This window comes from Vigna umbellata, chromosome 2, assembly GCF_029865625.1.
Source record: "Vigna umbellata cultivar VRB3 chromosome 2, Vumbellata_1.0, whole genome shotgun sequence".
NCBI classification, from domain to species: Eukaryota; Viridiplantae; Streptophyta; class Magnoliopsida; order Fabales; family Fabaceae; genus Vigna; species Vigna umbellata.
In genome coordinates, this window is record NC_142166.1 from 24,321,099 (window position 1) to 24,334,061 (window position 12,963).

Below are 12,963 nucleotides of genomic sequence, written 5' to 3' on the forward strand. Positions count from 1 at the left end.
ATTCACCTTATATGCCTCAGTTGGCGCCAAACCGATGTGATAAAGACACTCTTTATGCCTCGGTTTTATAGATAACTGAGGCAGTATCCCTGTCAATTAGAGAAGTTTCTGATTGCCGCTAATTTGCAGTGGTTGGAGAGGGTACGTGTCAGTTTACGCCTCGATTCTGAGTGTAACCAAGGCAGTATGTGATTTTCAAAAAGTTTGACAACATATACCATTGCTAGCAAGGTGAGTTGGCAATGCTTTATGTCTCGGTTGCTGACTTAATCGAGACAGTAGACCTATCACACTTCTTTCTATCACTAGTTTAAAGTTATACATGATGCTTCTTGTGAAATCCTTCTAAACATCTATAAAATCTAGCGTCTAATGTCTTTAACTTCTCATTCACATTTATCTATCATATGCTATGTTTCAAACAGAATTTCAAAAAATCATTCAAACTCTCCCTTTCTAGTGTTTTCATGTGACTTCAAGACTCTCCTACTTGAAACAAGCTTAAAGAACAAGTCAAAAGAAACAAAACAAAAAATGAAAAATGAATTATAAAGAGAAATATTCCATTTATTCAATAGAAAAAACTCATTAAATTATTTAAAAAAAGTTCGTCTTTTAAAAATAACTTTATGAAATTGAAATGGTTAAAAAAAATAAGTTCTTAAAATTTATTATATTTTAACGTTTGTGTATTTTTCTCTCCTTTCTAACCTGCCTTTTTCTTCAATATTTAATACAATAACCAATTCTATATAGTAGTTAATATCACCACAGCAAATTAAATTTAAAATATTATTGGTTAAACTTATCTAATTAATCTAAACTAATTGTCGTTGGTCATAAACTTCAAGATATTCAAAATCTTACCACCAAATCTCTAATTTGTGCTCACATGACTTTACTAGTCAAACATTATTCTAAAACTAATCTATATCGATTTTAAAACTACGATTGGGGCAGAAAATATGAATCTTTCAAATTATCCTAATCGATAATCTGAATATTTAAAAAAAAAACATTACAATGCAAATTTCTTATAACTAACATAATTTGACATGGTTTGTAGATTATTTTACCTCTTTTAAACATTTATCAGAACTTCGATATTCAAGTTCAAAATAAAAAAAAATGTACTGAAAAATATCTATCATTCAAAGGAATACTAATGTTGATTAATTAATCCTTGGTGATCAACAAATGACATTTGATTTGAAGAAATTCAGATGAAAAACAAGTTGGGAAAAAAAATCACGGAACAAAATTGAATATAGCTATTTAATTATGTTTCAAAAAGCTCGGAAGAAATTTGAAAAATAAAAGAAAAAACTATCAAAATATTGGATAATTGGATTGATTTAATAAAAAAATAGTTTAATAGATCCCTCTAATTTTAAAATTATTTCTTTCATTCTCTCTCAACCAAACAAACAAAATTAAATCTCTCGCTTCCCTTCCTCTAACGAAACAGACCAAGAATTTCCTAGTTCAGATAAAATTAATATAAAATTAAATTAGGTCTCTTCATTATTAAAACATGTCCATTCACCCAGAAAGAGATTATATGATGGCAAGTGGAGACATCTCTATAGTGACAAACTTGTACAAGAAAATGAATACCAACTTGTAGTGCAATTGATCAACTTCAAAAGATACCTATAATAAAGATATTGAATAAATCTCAAGAAACCTAGAGAAGTACAAAAGCCAATCTAGCCGAGAGAGAATTGGGGGGAGGGGGCGTTAGGGAACCTCTGCACAAATTAATGTCTTTTGATTGGCAAATGAAACATATAATTAACTTATGCTACAAAATTACATAAGAATTAACTAGTGTGTTATTTCACTAAATATTTCACCATGTAAGGTCCTTCAAGCTCATATCCCAGTTTCCTGTAATAATGGCGTGTGCCTACCCCTGAAATTACAGCTATTTTTGTTGATCTGTGTTCTCTGCAAGCAATACGCTCTGCCTCCTCCATTAAAAGTGTACCATAACCCTGTTAACAATAATTTTGGTCCAAACTAGGTCAGGCAAGAGAATAGAAAAAGGACATGTGATTACATATAAAAAAAGCCACAGTATGAATGAATATCTAAAGAGTTTTACATAAACAAACTTGGCAGCTTGCAGATTCTAAAATTGTGTAAGCAAATATAATCAGACTGTTCACTGATTTGATCCAATGAAATCCTGTGAAAATTTCTATTCAAGTTGCATGTCCTCTCCATATGTGCAACACAGTATTACCTGGTGTTGTAGCTTGTCAGCATCCCGTCCATGAACTGGTACGGCAGTCCCATAAACGTGGAGTTCACGAACAATTGAACACTTCCCCATAAGCTCTGGACATGTAGTATTGCAGCCACATTTTCGCAGACGCAACAAACCAACAAGGATATCCTGTTTGCAAGAACAGAGTTCGCTCAAGGTCATTGCTGTGTTTGGGCAACAGGTTGAGACACCACTTGATTCACAATTAAAGAGGGAAAAAGGCACAAGCAACAAAGAAAAAGGAAGGGAGATCAAATTACTTGTCGTGTATCTTCATATGATAGAAATGTTTCCCAACCCTCATTTGCCATATAATCACGCCGAACAAGCTCCACCTCCTCTGGCCTAATTTGGTGGTGAATATCCTACAGAGAGATAGAAAATGTTTGTCGGTGCTCCAAAATGGTATCAGAAAATAAATTGTGTCAGCAGTCTTTTTACACAAAATTCCCAAATAAAATCAGCTCTGCACAATAACCTGGATTCCAGCTTCCCTGGTCCGAACATCACGGCATTTCAATCCCAAGTCTTCCATTCGAGCTAATGCTAGCTCCCTCAAATTCCCTTTCTCAACCCCGGAGGTAACCAAAGGCATAGGAATATCCCGCTGCACTCTATAAACACGTGTCCATGGTGGAACCATTGCAAGGATCCTTGCTATGATGTCCACAAGTTGCTCTGGTGGATAATTTCTGTACCTACAATTTTAGTGATGATTCTTTTTATCTTCTACAGAACAGTTTAATTTTTTAAAGAAAAAAGAGAAAAATTAAAAAGTTCTGGAAACGAAGTAGTCCAATAAAAATAAATATTTGAAATACCTGCCAGTTTTCCAGAGCTCATAAAGCCCTGTTCCACGAATTACAAGTGTAGGATATATTTTAAGCCCGTCTGCTCTAAACAAGGGACTCTCAAAAAACTCCCGAAAACTTTCCATGTCCCTCTCAACGCCAACATTTGGAAGATCAGGCATCATGTGAGCAACAACCTAAAGCAAAAGCCGGAGAAAATAAGCATAAACCAAATGACAAAAGGGGAAAATTGGATAAAATTCATGAGACATGACTAACCTAGTCCACGATATAAAAGGAAATACAACTACAGAAATATCAAATATTTGTAGCGCCTAAGTTGACTTATCATATTAATAAATCTATCTAAAACTTGTTCCAGTTATAATCTATACAAATATGATGAGGCAGTAAAAGTTGATTCAAAATACATGACTAGAAATATGTATCAATATATTGGTATAAAAAAGATGCAGCAGAGACACATACGGGAATGGTTGGTCAGGACAAAGTTATGCTTTTTACTGAATGTATAGATTTAAATAAGAGTAAGAAACCTTGAAACCAGCATCTTTAGCCAAGCAAAAGCAATCAGCTACAGCAGCTACAGTGTGTCCTCTGTTTGTGTCTCGAGCAACATCCTCATAGGTGCTTTGGACTCCAATCTCCAATCGTGTACAACCATAAGAAAGCATTTGGCGCAAGTGAGGCCCAAGACAATAATCTGGCCTCCTGATAAATTACGAAGCACAAACTTGATAAGCTCATCATAGATGTGTTACAGCACACTATGCCATTGTTGAAGTATAGTGCCTTTATTATTATTAATATTTATGTTAGGGCTTTGTTAGGGGTTTCCCACCCTTTTACTTTTCAGAACTATTGTCTCCTATAAATACAGTAGTAAGTTTGAATTAGGCTTTCTAAGTGAAAAAATATAAGACTCTTCATCATCTCTCAACTCTTCAAGTTGATATCAAGAGCCAAACCGTGTCTTCTTGTCTATTGTGGGCGGCATCGTCTCTGTCATTTCCACCGTTCGATCCGCTGTCCGCCGCCGCCGTTGCCACCACCGCCAAGCGTCGCTTTCTCCAGCGAAGTCAAGGGTTAGGTGCGCCTTGAGAAGCGCAACCCAACCCTGGTGGTCCCGTCCTTTGAAGCCTCCGCACCAGCCGCCACGCGCCGCTTTCTTTCCGGCCAGTCTCAGCCGCGTGTTCCGCACACACCGCCTTCCCGGTGTCGGAGTTGCACCACGTCACTCCATATCGTCTCTCTAGGGCTCCTTGAGTGTGTATTGGTTCTTGTTTCTCCGTTTCGTAGGCTTGGGCTCATACCTAGGGTTTCCTCCCTCACGTTTTTGAAACCCTAAGTCCCATTTCTTCTCACAGTTTTAAAATGGCCTCTTCTACTGGAATTAATTCCTCTTTCTCTGCCACCCCTATCATTACATCTGCAAAACTGAATTGGAAAAATTATTTATCATGGTCCTCTACTGTGGAATTGTGGTTTCTTGGTCAAGGACACCATAATCACCTTGAACAAGATATTTCTATGGTCCCAAGATGAAGAAAAATCTCAGTGGCAGAAATTAGACTTTTAGTTATGTGCTGTTTTGTGGCAATCGGTTGAGCAAGAGGTTCTAGATATCTTGAGACCCTATAAGACATGCTCCTCTTTTTGGAAAAGGGCCCAAGATATTTTTACTAATGATGTACAACGTCTTTTCGATGCAACCCAAAGAGCAACTTCTCTCAAACAAGTCAACCATGATATGGTTTCCCATATAGCAAAAGCTCGGGCTGCGGTAGAAGAGTTAAAGAACTTCTTTGTAGCAGATTCATTAGAAAATCTCAACAAAAAGCTTGACAAGTTTTACATGGTCCTAATTTTGAAAAGTTTACACCCTGATTTTGATCATGTACGTGATCAAGTTTTAGCTGGTGATCAAATATCGTCGATGGATGGCTTAGTTACTCGACTCCTTCAGGTACCTACATTGGTAAAAGACAAGAATTTAAGTGATGCTATTGAAACATCAGCAATGGTGACACCACGAGGAAGAGGAGCAGGTAGACGTGGTGGTCGAAGTGGACGTCCTCAATGCTCATATTGTAAGAGAATGGGTCATACCCAAGATAAATATTATTCCTTGCATGGCTTTCCAGACAAAGCTGCTCATGTGTCTAAATCTGATAATTCAGAATCTAGAACTTTTGATGAAGAGTACCAAGAGTTTTTGAGGTACAAGTCTGAGAAATCTTCTAATCTTGGCCAATCCTCCTCAATGCCAAATGTGTCAACTGCTTACATCTCTCAATCTGTGGATTCTTGACTTAAGTGCCTCAGATCATATCTTTGATAACATCCATTCATTTTCTTCCATGTCCTCTCCGAAAACTCCTCATTTCATTATTGTTGCCAATGGATCCAAAGTTGCATCTCAGGGAATTGGAAAAGTTTTCCTATCTCCTTCACTAAAATTGAATTTTGTTTTGTATATTCCTCATTGTCCTTACAATTTAATCTCTTTGAGTCAATTAACTCGTTCCTTAAATTGTTTTGTAACCTTTTCTGCTAATTCCTTTGTTATGCAGGAACATGGTACGGGTCGTCTGATTGGAGAAGGACATGAGTCACAAGGACTTTATTTTTTAAAACCTAACTCCTCAGTTTCCTGTTTTGCAACTTCATCCCCAAAACTTTTGCATAATTGGTTGGGCCACCCAAGCTTATCCAAGTTGAGGATGATGGTTCCAAGTCTCAAACACATTCAAGTCTTAGATTGTGAGTCTTGTCAGTTAGGAAAACATGTTAGATCTTCCTATCCTAAAAAGTATGAGATGCGATGTAATTTTTCCTTTTCAACTATTCACTCTGATAATGCTAAGGAATACTTTTCTGCAGAATTTTCTTCATTCTTATCTTCCCAAGGAATTTTACACCAGTCAACATGTCCTCACACTCCACAACAAAATGGCATTGCAGAGAGAAAGAATAGACATCTCATTGAAACTGCACGCTCCCTGATGTTGAATACTAATGTTCCTGTTCATCATTGGAGTGATGCAGTCCTTACTACCTGTTTTCTGATCAATAGGATGCCTTCTTTCTCTATTGGGAATAAAGTCCCTCACTCTGTCATTTTTCCAAATGACCCTCTTTACCATGTCTCTCCTCGTATATTTGGGTGTACTTGTTTTGTTCATAATGTTTCCCCACGTCTTGATAAACTCTCTGCAAAAGCTATTAAGTGTGTCTTTTTGGGATACTCTCGCCTTCAGAAAGGGTATAAATGTTATTCTCCCTCAACCAAGAGGTATTATATGTTTGTTGATGTCACATTCTTTGAGGATACACCGTTTTTCTTGTCCTCCATGGAGGACCGTTCATATGTTCAACAAATGTTTCATCTACCATCATGTGATCCCTTGGTTACTCCTGCTTCTTTACCTCAACCTCAAAATGCAAATGACATTGTTCCTCCACCTCTTCTCACATATCAGCGTCGGACACAATCTCAAACTCAGAACACTGAAGATCCTCGAGACTCAGATCCTCCAGCATCAGATTCCCAAACCATGGATCCTTCACCCTCTTCACCCTCTCTTTACTCAGATAATAATTGGCCCATTGTCCTTCGGAAAGGTATTCGCTCTACTCGTAATCCTTATCCTGTTTATAACTTTTTGAGTTATCATCGTTTGTCTCCTCCATATTTCTCTTGTTTCTTCCTTATCTTCCATTAAGGTTCCTAATAATGTTCATGAGGCACTTGGACATCCTGGATGGCGACAAGCCATGATTGATGAAATGCAGGCACTTGAACACAATGGCAATTGGGACCTTGTTCCTCTTCCTCCTGGTAAGAAGCCTGTTGATTGTAGATGGGTCTATGCTATTGAGGTTGGTCCTACTGGTGAAATCGATCGTCTCAAAGCTCGTTTGGTAGCTAAGGGATATACTCAAGTCTATGGCCTCGACTATTGTGATACCTTTTCTCCTGTGGCTAAAACCAGTACTGTCGTATTTTGCTTGCTATGGCTGCCATCCGTCAATGGCCCCTTTACCAATTGGACATTAAAAATGTCTTTCTTCATGGTGATCTAGAGGAAGAGATATACATGGAGCAACCTCCTGGGTTTGTTGCTCAGAGGAGTCTGGGTTAGTTTGTAAATTACATTGTTTCCTCTATGGCTTGAAGCAATGACCTCGAGCTTGGTTTGGTAAATTTAGTCGGGTTGTGCAGAATTTTGGATTGAAACAATGTGAGACGGATCATTCAGTATTTTATAGTCACTCTTCTCCTAATAAATGTGTTTATCTTATGGTTTATGTTGATGATATTGTCATTACATGAAATGACGTCACTAGAATTGCTCAATTAAAGAATCATTTGTTCAACCACTTTCAAACCAAAGATCTGGGTCGACTAAAATATTTCCTTGGTATTGAAGTGGCACAACCAAAGGAAGGTGTCATCATTTCACAAAGAAAATATGCTCTTGATATTTTGGAGGAAACAAGCCTGACAAATTGCAAGCCTATTGATAGTCCTATGGACTCTAATCAAAAGTTAATGAAAGACCAAGGTGAACTTTTCTTAAACCCAGATATAGAAGGCTTGTTGGAAAACTTATCTATCTTACCATAACAAGACCTGATCTTTCTTATCCGGTGGGAGTTGTGAGTCAATTTATGCAAAATCCACATGTTGATCATTGGAATGCAGTGATTTGCATTCTCAGATATGTAAAAGGGAACCCAGGACAAGGATTGTTGTATGAGGACAAGGGAAGTACTCAAGTTGAGGGATATTGTGATGCAGATTGGGCTAGTTGTCCAATTGACAAAAGATCTACCACAGGATATTGTGTTTTACTTGGAGGGAACCTTGTATCTTGGAAAAGTAAGAAACAAAGTGTTGTTGCTCGATCTAGTGTTGAAGCTGAGTATCGATCTATGGCTCTAACTACATGTGAACTTGTGTGGATTAGACAACTCCTTCAAAAGTTGAAATTTTGTGAAAATGAGCAGATGAAGTTGTACTGTGACAATCAAGCCGCCCTTCACATTGCCTCCAATCCAGTGTTTCATGAAAGAACAAAACACATAGAGATTGATTGTCATTTTATTAGAGAGAAGTTATTGTCAAAGGATCTTGTTACTGAGTTTGTCAACTCTAATAAACAACTCGCAGACATTCTCACCAAATCTCTAAGGGGGCCTAGAATTCAATTTATATGTTCCAAGCTTGGTGCATATGATATATATGCTCCAGCTTGAGGGGGAGTGTTGAAGTATAGTGCCTTTATTATTATTAATATTTATGTTAGGGCTTTGTTAGGGGTTTTCCGCCCTTTTACATTTCAAAACTACTGTCTCCTATAAATACAGTAGTAAGTTGTATTAGGCTTTCTAAGTGAAAAAATATAAGACTCTTCATCTTCTCTAACTCTTCAAGTGCCATGTAGATTTCCCAATATGTTTCCACTAACTTAATTACAGATATGCTCAAACAAGAAATGCAGAAACACCCTAGAAATTTCATAACACAGTCTGTCTGAGTGATAACTTTTCATATTAAGTATATCATTTTAATCGCTGCACAAAAAATTGTTGATCTGCAAAAGATGTATTATTTATATTAACCAAAAGAAAAGACAAATGAACATCATTCATTTACAACTGCACATGACCAGCAGACCAAGGCTCAAAACATTCACATTTAATGCAGATGTAATTACTTAAAAGACAACTTACGTTTCAATTGTCATGCCAATACATTTGGTTGCTCCATGCTCAGAGTAAGCTACTGCCTCTTCCACATTGACAGAAGTATGCCCAGACAAAGCATCGTGAAGATTTCTTATAAAGTAATCACGGTAATCAGCTGGAAGAGACATGAAGGTACCACCCATTAATATAAACTCAACCTGAAAACAATGACCATAATTATAAGAAACTTAAACAGTACATCTACACTAATTTCATGCACTTGAATTGGAATATTCAAGAGATACGAAAATGAGCTCCAAACCTTGTCTACGCTATGACCCAAACGCTTAAGCTGATCTATCCTGCTCCTTGCCTGAACATATGGATTATACCTAGTTCAAGTTCCACAATGCAAAAAATTAGCCCCTAAATTTTCCCCAAACAGTGATGTTCAAGTCATTAGATGTCTAATTTAAAATTATAATCGTCACATTTTGCAATATTTTTCGGTCATTCTAGTGTATTTGCATCCCAGTGAAGAGTCAAAACCTAATCCTATGAGGTACTGATATCAATTTTATCAAACTCAAGTCTAGTAAGAGGATCAAAAAGGGGATAAAAGATCGTAACTCAACTGATATGACTTACAAATATACAAAAATTTATTTTCATAAAAGTGTCCATGCATTAAAAATAATATAGATGAAAAAAAAATAACCCATAATAAGTCTTAGGTAGTGGGATCCTGTTTACAGCTAAAAATAGTCCTCTGTTCTTTAGAATTTGAAGAAAAAACAGAGTGAGGAGAACAGTAGAAGAATCAAAGAGAGAGCAGAACAGCACAAGCAAAAGAGATAGCAGGACAGTAGAGTGACTGGAACAAAGGGCGTGACTTTGAAGGCAGCATCTGCGAGGATCCCTCATTTTGGCGAGCAGCATCCCATTCTCATCGCAAACTGCACCACCTTGATCCTATGCTCGCATTAGCTAGCAGCCTCCTCCCTACTCGCAGGATAGAGCGAGTTTGATAGTTTACTCATGATATTGACAACATTGATTGAGATTAGAGCTCTCAAAATGGGTCACAACCTGCGGTTCAACCCGATTTACCACAGGTTCGAGTCGGGTTGGGTTTGAAAAATTGTATTTTTTTTTATGCGGATCAGATTTCAATCCGGCTCATGCGGGTTGAACCGTAGTGGGCCGAGTTGGTCCACCAACCCAACTACCTAATTTTATTTTATTAAAATTTAATTTTAATTTTATAAAAAAATATTTTTTTGCTTGAAAAAATTATTTAAGTTCCTTATTTTCAAAATTAATTAAACACCCACGTTGGGAGTGAAATTTGAGAGTGAAATTTGTTTAGATTTGAATTATAGAAAGTTTGTAATTTTTTTATTTAAAAAAAATTGTAATTAAGTGATCCAGTAAGGCAACCCGTTTATCCACCAACCCGTGGTGGGTCGGGCCGGATTCGAATTTTTTGGTTGCTAATAAATGAGTCGGGTTGATTGGTGGACCGGACCGAGTCAGGCGGGTAATCCGTTTTGACAGCTCTAATTGAGATCCATTTTTGTCTTATACCAACATATGTTTATTCGTAGAAGGAATCAAACTCCGAAAATACACTTAAAAAACAAGGTTATAGGTCAGCCATGTCATACCATGTTGGTTCTAATTGAATTAATATCTTAGGAAATAGTAAAAGTAATCTAATAACGTGAAAACTAGATTAAAAGCCCCTTAAGCTTGGCCAACATAGTTTCGACGACAAAATCCACATGTTTGACTTAAGATTAAAAACAGAGAGAAAATATAATTTGGAGGGCTTAAAAGAACCCTCCAATGTTTATCTATTTATAATGATAACGATCTGATACAGTAGGGATTTCAAAGATCAATAGGGATTTCAAAGATCAAAGTACTGTCCTACACTGCTAGGCACAGAACTAGGTACAGTTGGGAGAGATTTCTCAACACACTACTCCCTTCTTTAGACTTAATGATTACACAAGCATACATAGATTTAATAATTATTTAAGTTTGATACCCCTAGATGTGTTTTTTGTTGGTTAAAATAACTTTAGGTCACTTACTAATTATTTGAAGAACGAAATACACACTCACGAACTAATTTAACTACAAAAACCATGTCTAATGTCTCCAAACGACCATTCTAATTTCAATCAGCTATTCTTGACGATGAAACACACAGGCAACAACTGGTTTACCGATCAAAATGCTCAATTAACAATCTACGAACCTCGAGCCTAATTATAAAACTAATTCAAATATCAACCCTGAAACATTCCAATTTACCCTAAACTAAAAGACAACAGCACCACAACCCTACCTCGCACGAATCGCGCGCATGCTGGTTGGTTCGTAACCGGTGTAGGACTGAGTACTGTACTCGAAGTCGGAGTCGGGACCGCCAGGGCAGTAAACGCAGATGTTCCCGGTGGTAGCGATGTGCGGGCAGCGGTGCGGTTTGGACATGACGGCAACTACGGCGATTCCGGAGGCGGTGCGCACGGGTTTGGCGCGGAGCTTGGGGAGGAGAGTTTCGCGCTCCGCATCGGGGAGCGCGGCTATCATCTCCACGAGCTTAGGCGCGCGAGCGAGGCCGTACTTGCGGCACGCTGCGGACTTTAGCGCGTTGAGGTCCACGTTCTGGCCCTTGTGGGAGAGGTCTACCATGGAGCCCACGATCTCCGCGATTGCTCGAACACGCGCTTCTTCCTCGCTCAGGCCATGCGCTTCGTAACCGCCCTTTCCCGGCCGCGGGGCCTTCCTCGCCTCCACCACCGCCGCCATAGACACAGGGAAAACCCAAACGAATGCAGTTACGAGGTTTTAGGAGTGCAACGGTAAGCTATTTCGCAAACCCTTCTCTTTCCACTTGAAGTTAATTCTCATAATAACAGGTGCTTGTATCAATTTGTTTAATTTAAGTCTATATTTTAGGTTTAATATTATATGACATTGATTAAAAAATGTTAAATCATTACTTGAAACCACTAATAACAGTATTATATTTATAACTTTTAATAAATCTATAACAGTTAAGAAAAAGAATGGTTTTTCTATCGCTTTATAATTATTTTTTGTGTATATATATTTTTTAAATAATTTATCTTTATTAGTATAAATTATTTTATTATTTTAATGTTTAAATAATATAATTATTTTTTAATATTTAATTATTTACCTATAATATAATTATAAAAATCATTTACATGGATTATATTCTTTAATAATTATAAAAATATAATTCTTTCTTATCATAAAAACAAAAAAAATATATACATGCATATATTTTCACTAATATATATCATTTTGTACCTATATCATTGTATAAAAATGATTATTTTTTTTAGTGTACACATTTTTTACCAATTTTATTTTCAAATAATAGCTTTTCTAAATTTAAATAATTATTTTAATAATTTTGTTCTATAAATGATTCTATTTAAAATTTATTTTTAATTTGATCATTTTAACCATTTTGTAAACTAAAATAATTATCCTTCTTAAATAAAAACTACTAAAATTATAAAATTTATTTATGTTTATTTTCATAATAATAATAATTTTTATTTTTATTATAAAATAATTGGACACGCGTGTATTTTCATCATTAATATAATATAATGTTTTTTAAAATATGTAAAAGGAAAGAATATTTGTAGAAGCCGAAAATATATATATATATATATATATATATATATATATATATATATATAAATGAAAAAAATATAAAATAAAATAAATTAGTTTTTGTATGGTTTCGTATTAAAGATCATGGATGAATAAATAAATGGTGCATTTTATATGATTTATATGATTATGTTTTGAGTATTTTTTAATGAAAAGCTTATGGCTTAGTGACTGGGGTATATTAGTAGGGATGTTTCACCATACACCTCCAACTATTTCATCTACATTTCCAAATTTCATAAATATCCTTACAATAAGTTTGTTGAAATGGTTATGCATTAAGTCATTTTGACGGAAATGGTTTAGGGATTCAGTGCATTCATTAACGAAACGTTGGATATAGCCTTCATTCTGCACCGTCATTTCATCTTTTTTCCTTTCTTTCAGTGGTCCTTCAAATGGTTTAGGGATTCATGTTTTTTGAATGTTGGTTTGTAATGTTTAATTATTGTTTATTACATT

The 12,963-nt window shown here is 36.1% G+C and overlaps 1 protein-coding gene across 1 annotated transcript; it reads right to left on the reverse strand.

Moving 5' to 3' along the window:
- Nucleotides 1-1,632: 1,632 nt before the first annotated feature.
- On the reverse strand, nucleotides 1,633-11,696 carry LOC124828286 (elongator complex protein 3). Its single transcript, XM_047301543.2, has 9 exons — nucleotides 11,135-11,696; nucleotides 9,101-9,170; nucleotides 8,824-8,996; nucleotides 3,621-3,795; nucleotides 3,094-3,260; nucleotides 2,751-2,970; nucleotides 2,533-2,637; nucleotides 2,249-2,401; nucleotides 1,633-1,997 (listed from the first exon to the last, which is right to left on the reverse strand). The coding sequence occupies exons 1-9, from the start codon at nucleotides 11,596-11,598 to the stop codon at nucleotides 1,836-1,838; spliced, it is 1,689 nt and encodes a 562-aa protein (XP_047157499.1). The 5' UTR covers nucleotides 11,599-11,696; the 3' UTR covers nucleotides 1,633-1,835.
- Between the last annotated feature and the right edge of the window lie 1,267 nt (nucleotides 11,697-12,963).

Coding starts and splice junctions, on each gene's coding strand:
- LOC124828286 (XM_047301543.2), bottom strand. CDS start 11,598: ATGGCGGCGGTGGTGGAGGCGAGGAAGGCCCCGCGGCCGGGAAAGGGC. Junction 8,997..9,100: donor TGGGTCATAGCGTAGACAAG/GTTTGGAGCTCA, acceptor CATTGTTTTCAG/GTTGAGTTTATATTAATGGG. Junction 2,638..2,750: donor CCAGGGAAGCTGGAATCCAG/GTTATTGTGCAG, acceptor ATCTCTCTGTAG/GATATTCACCACCAAATTAG.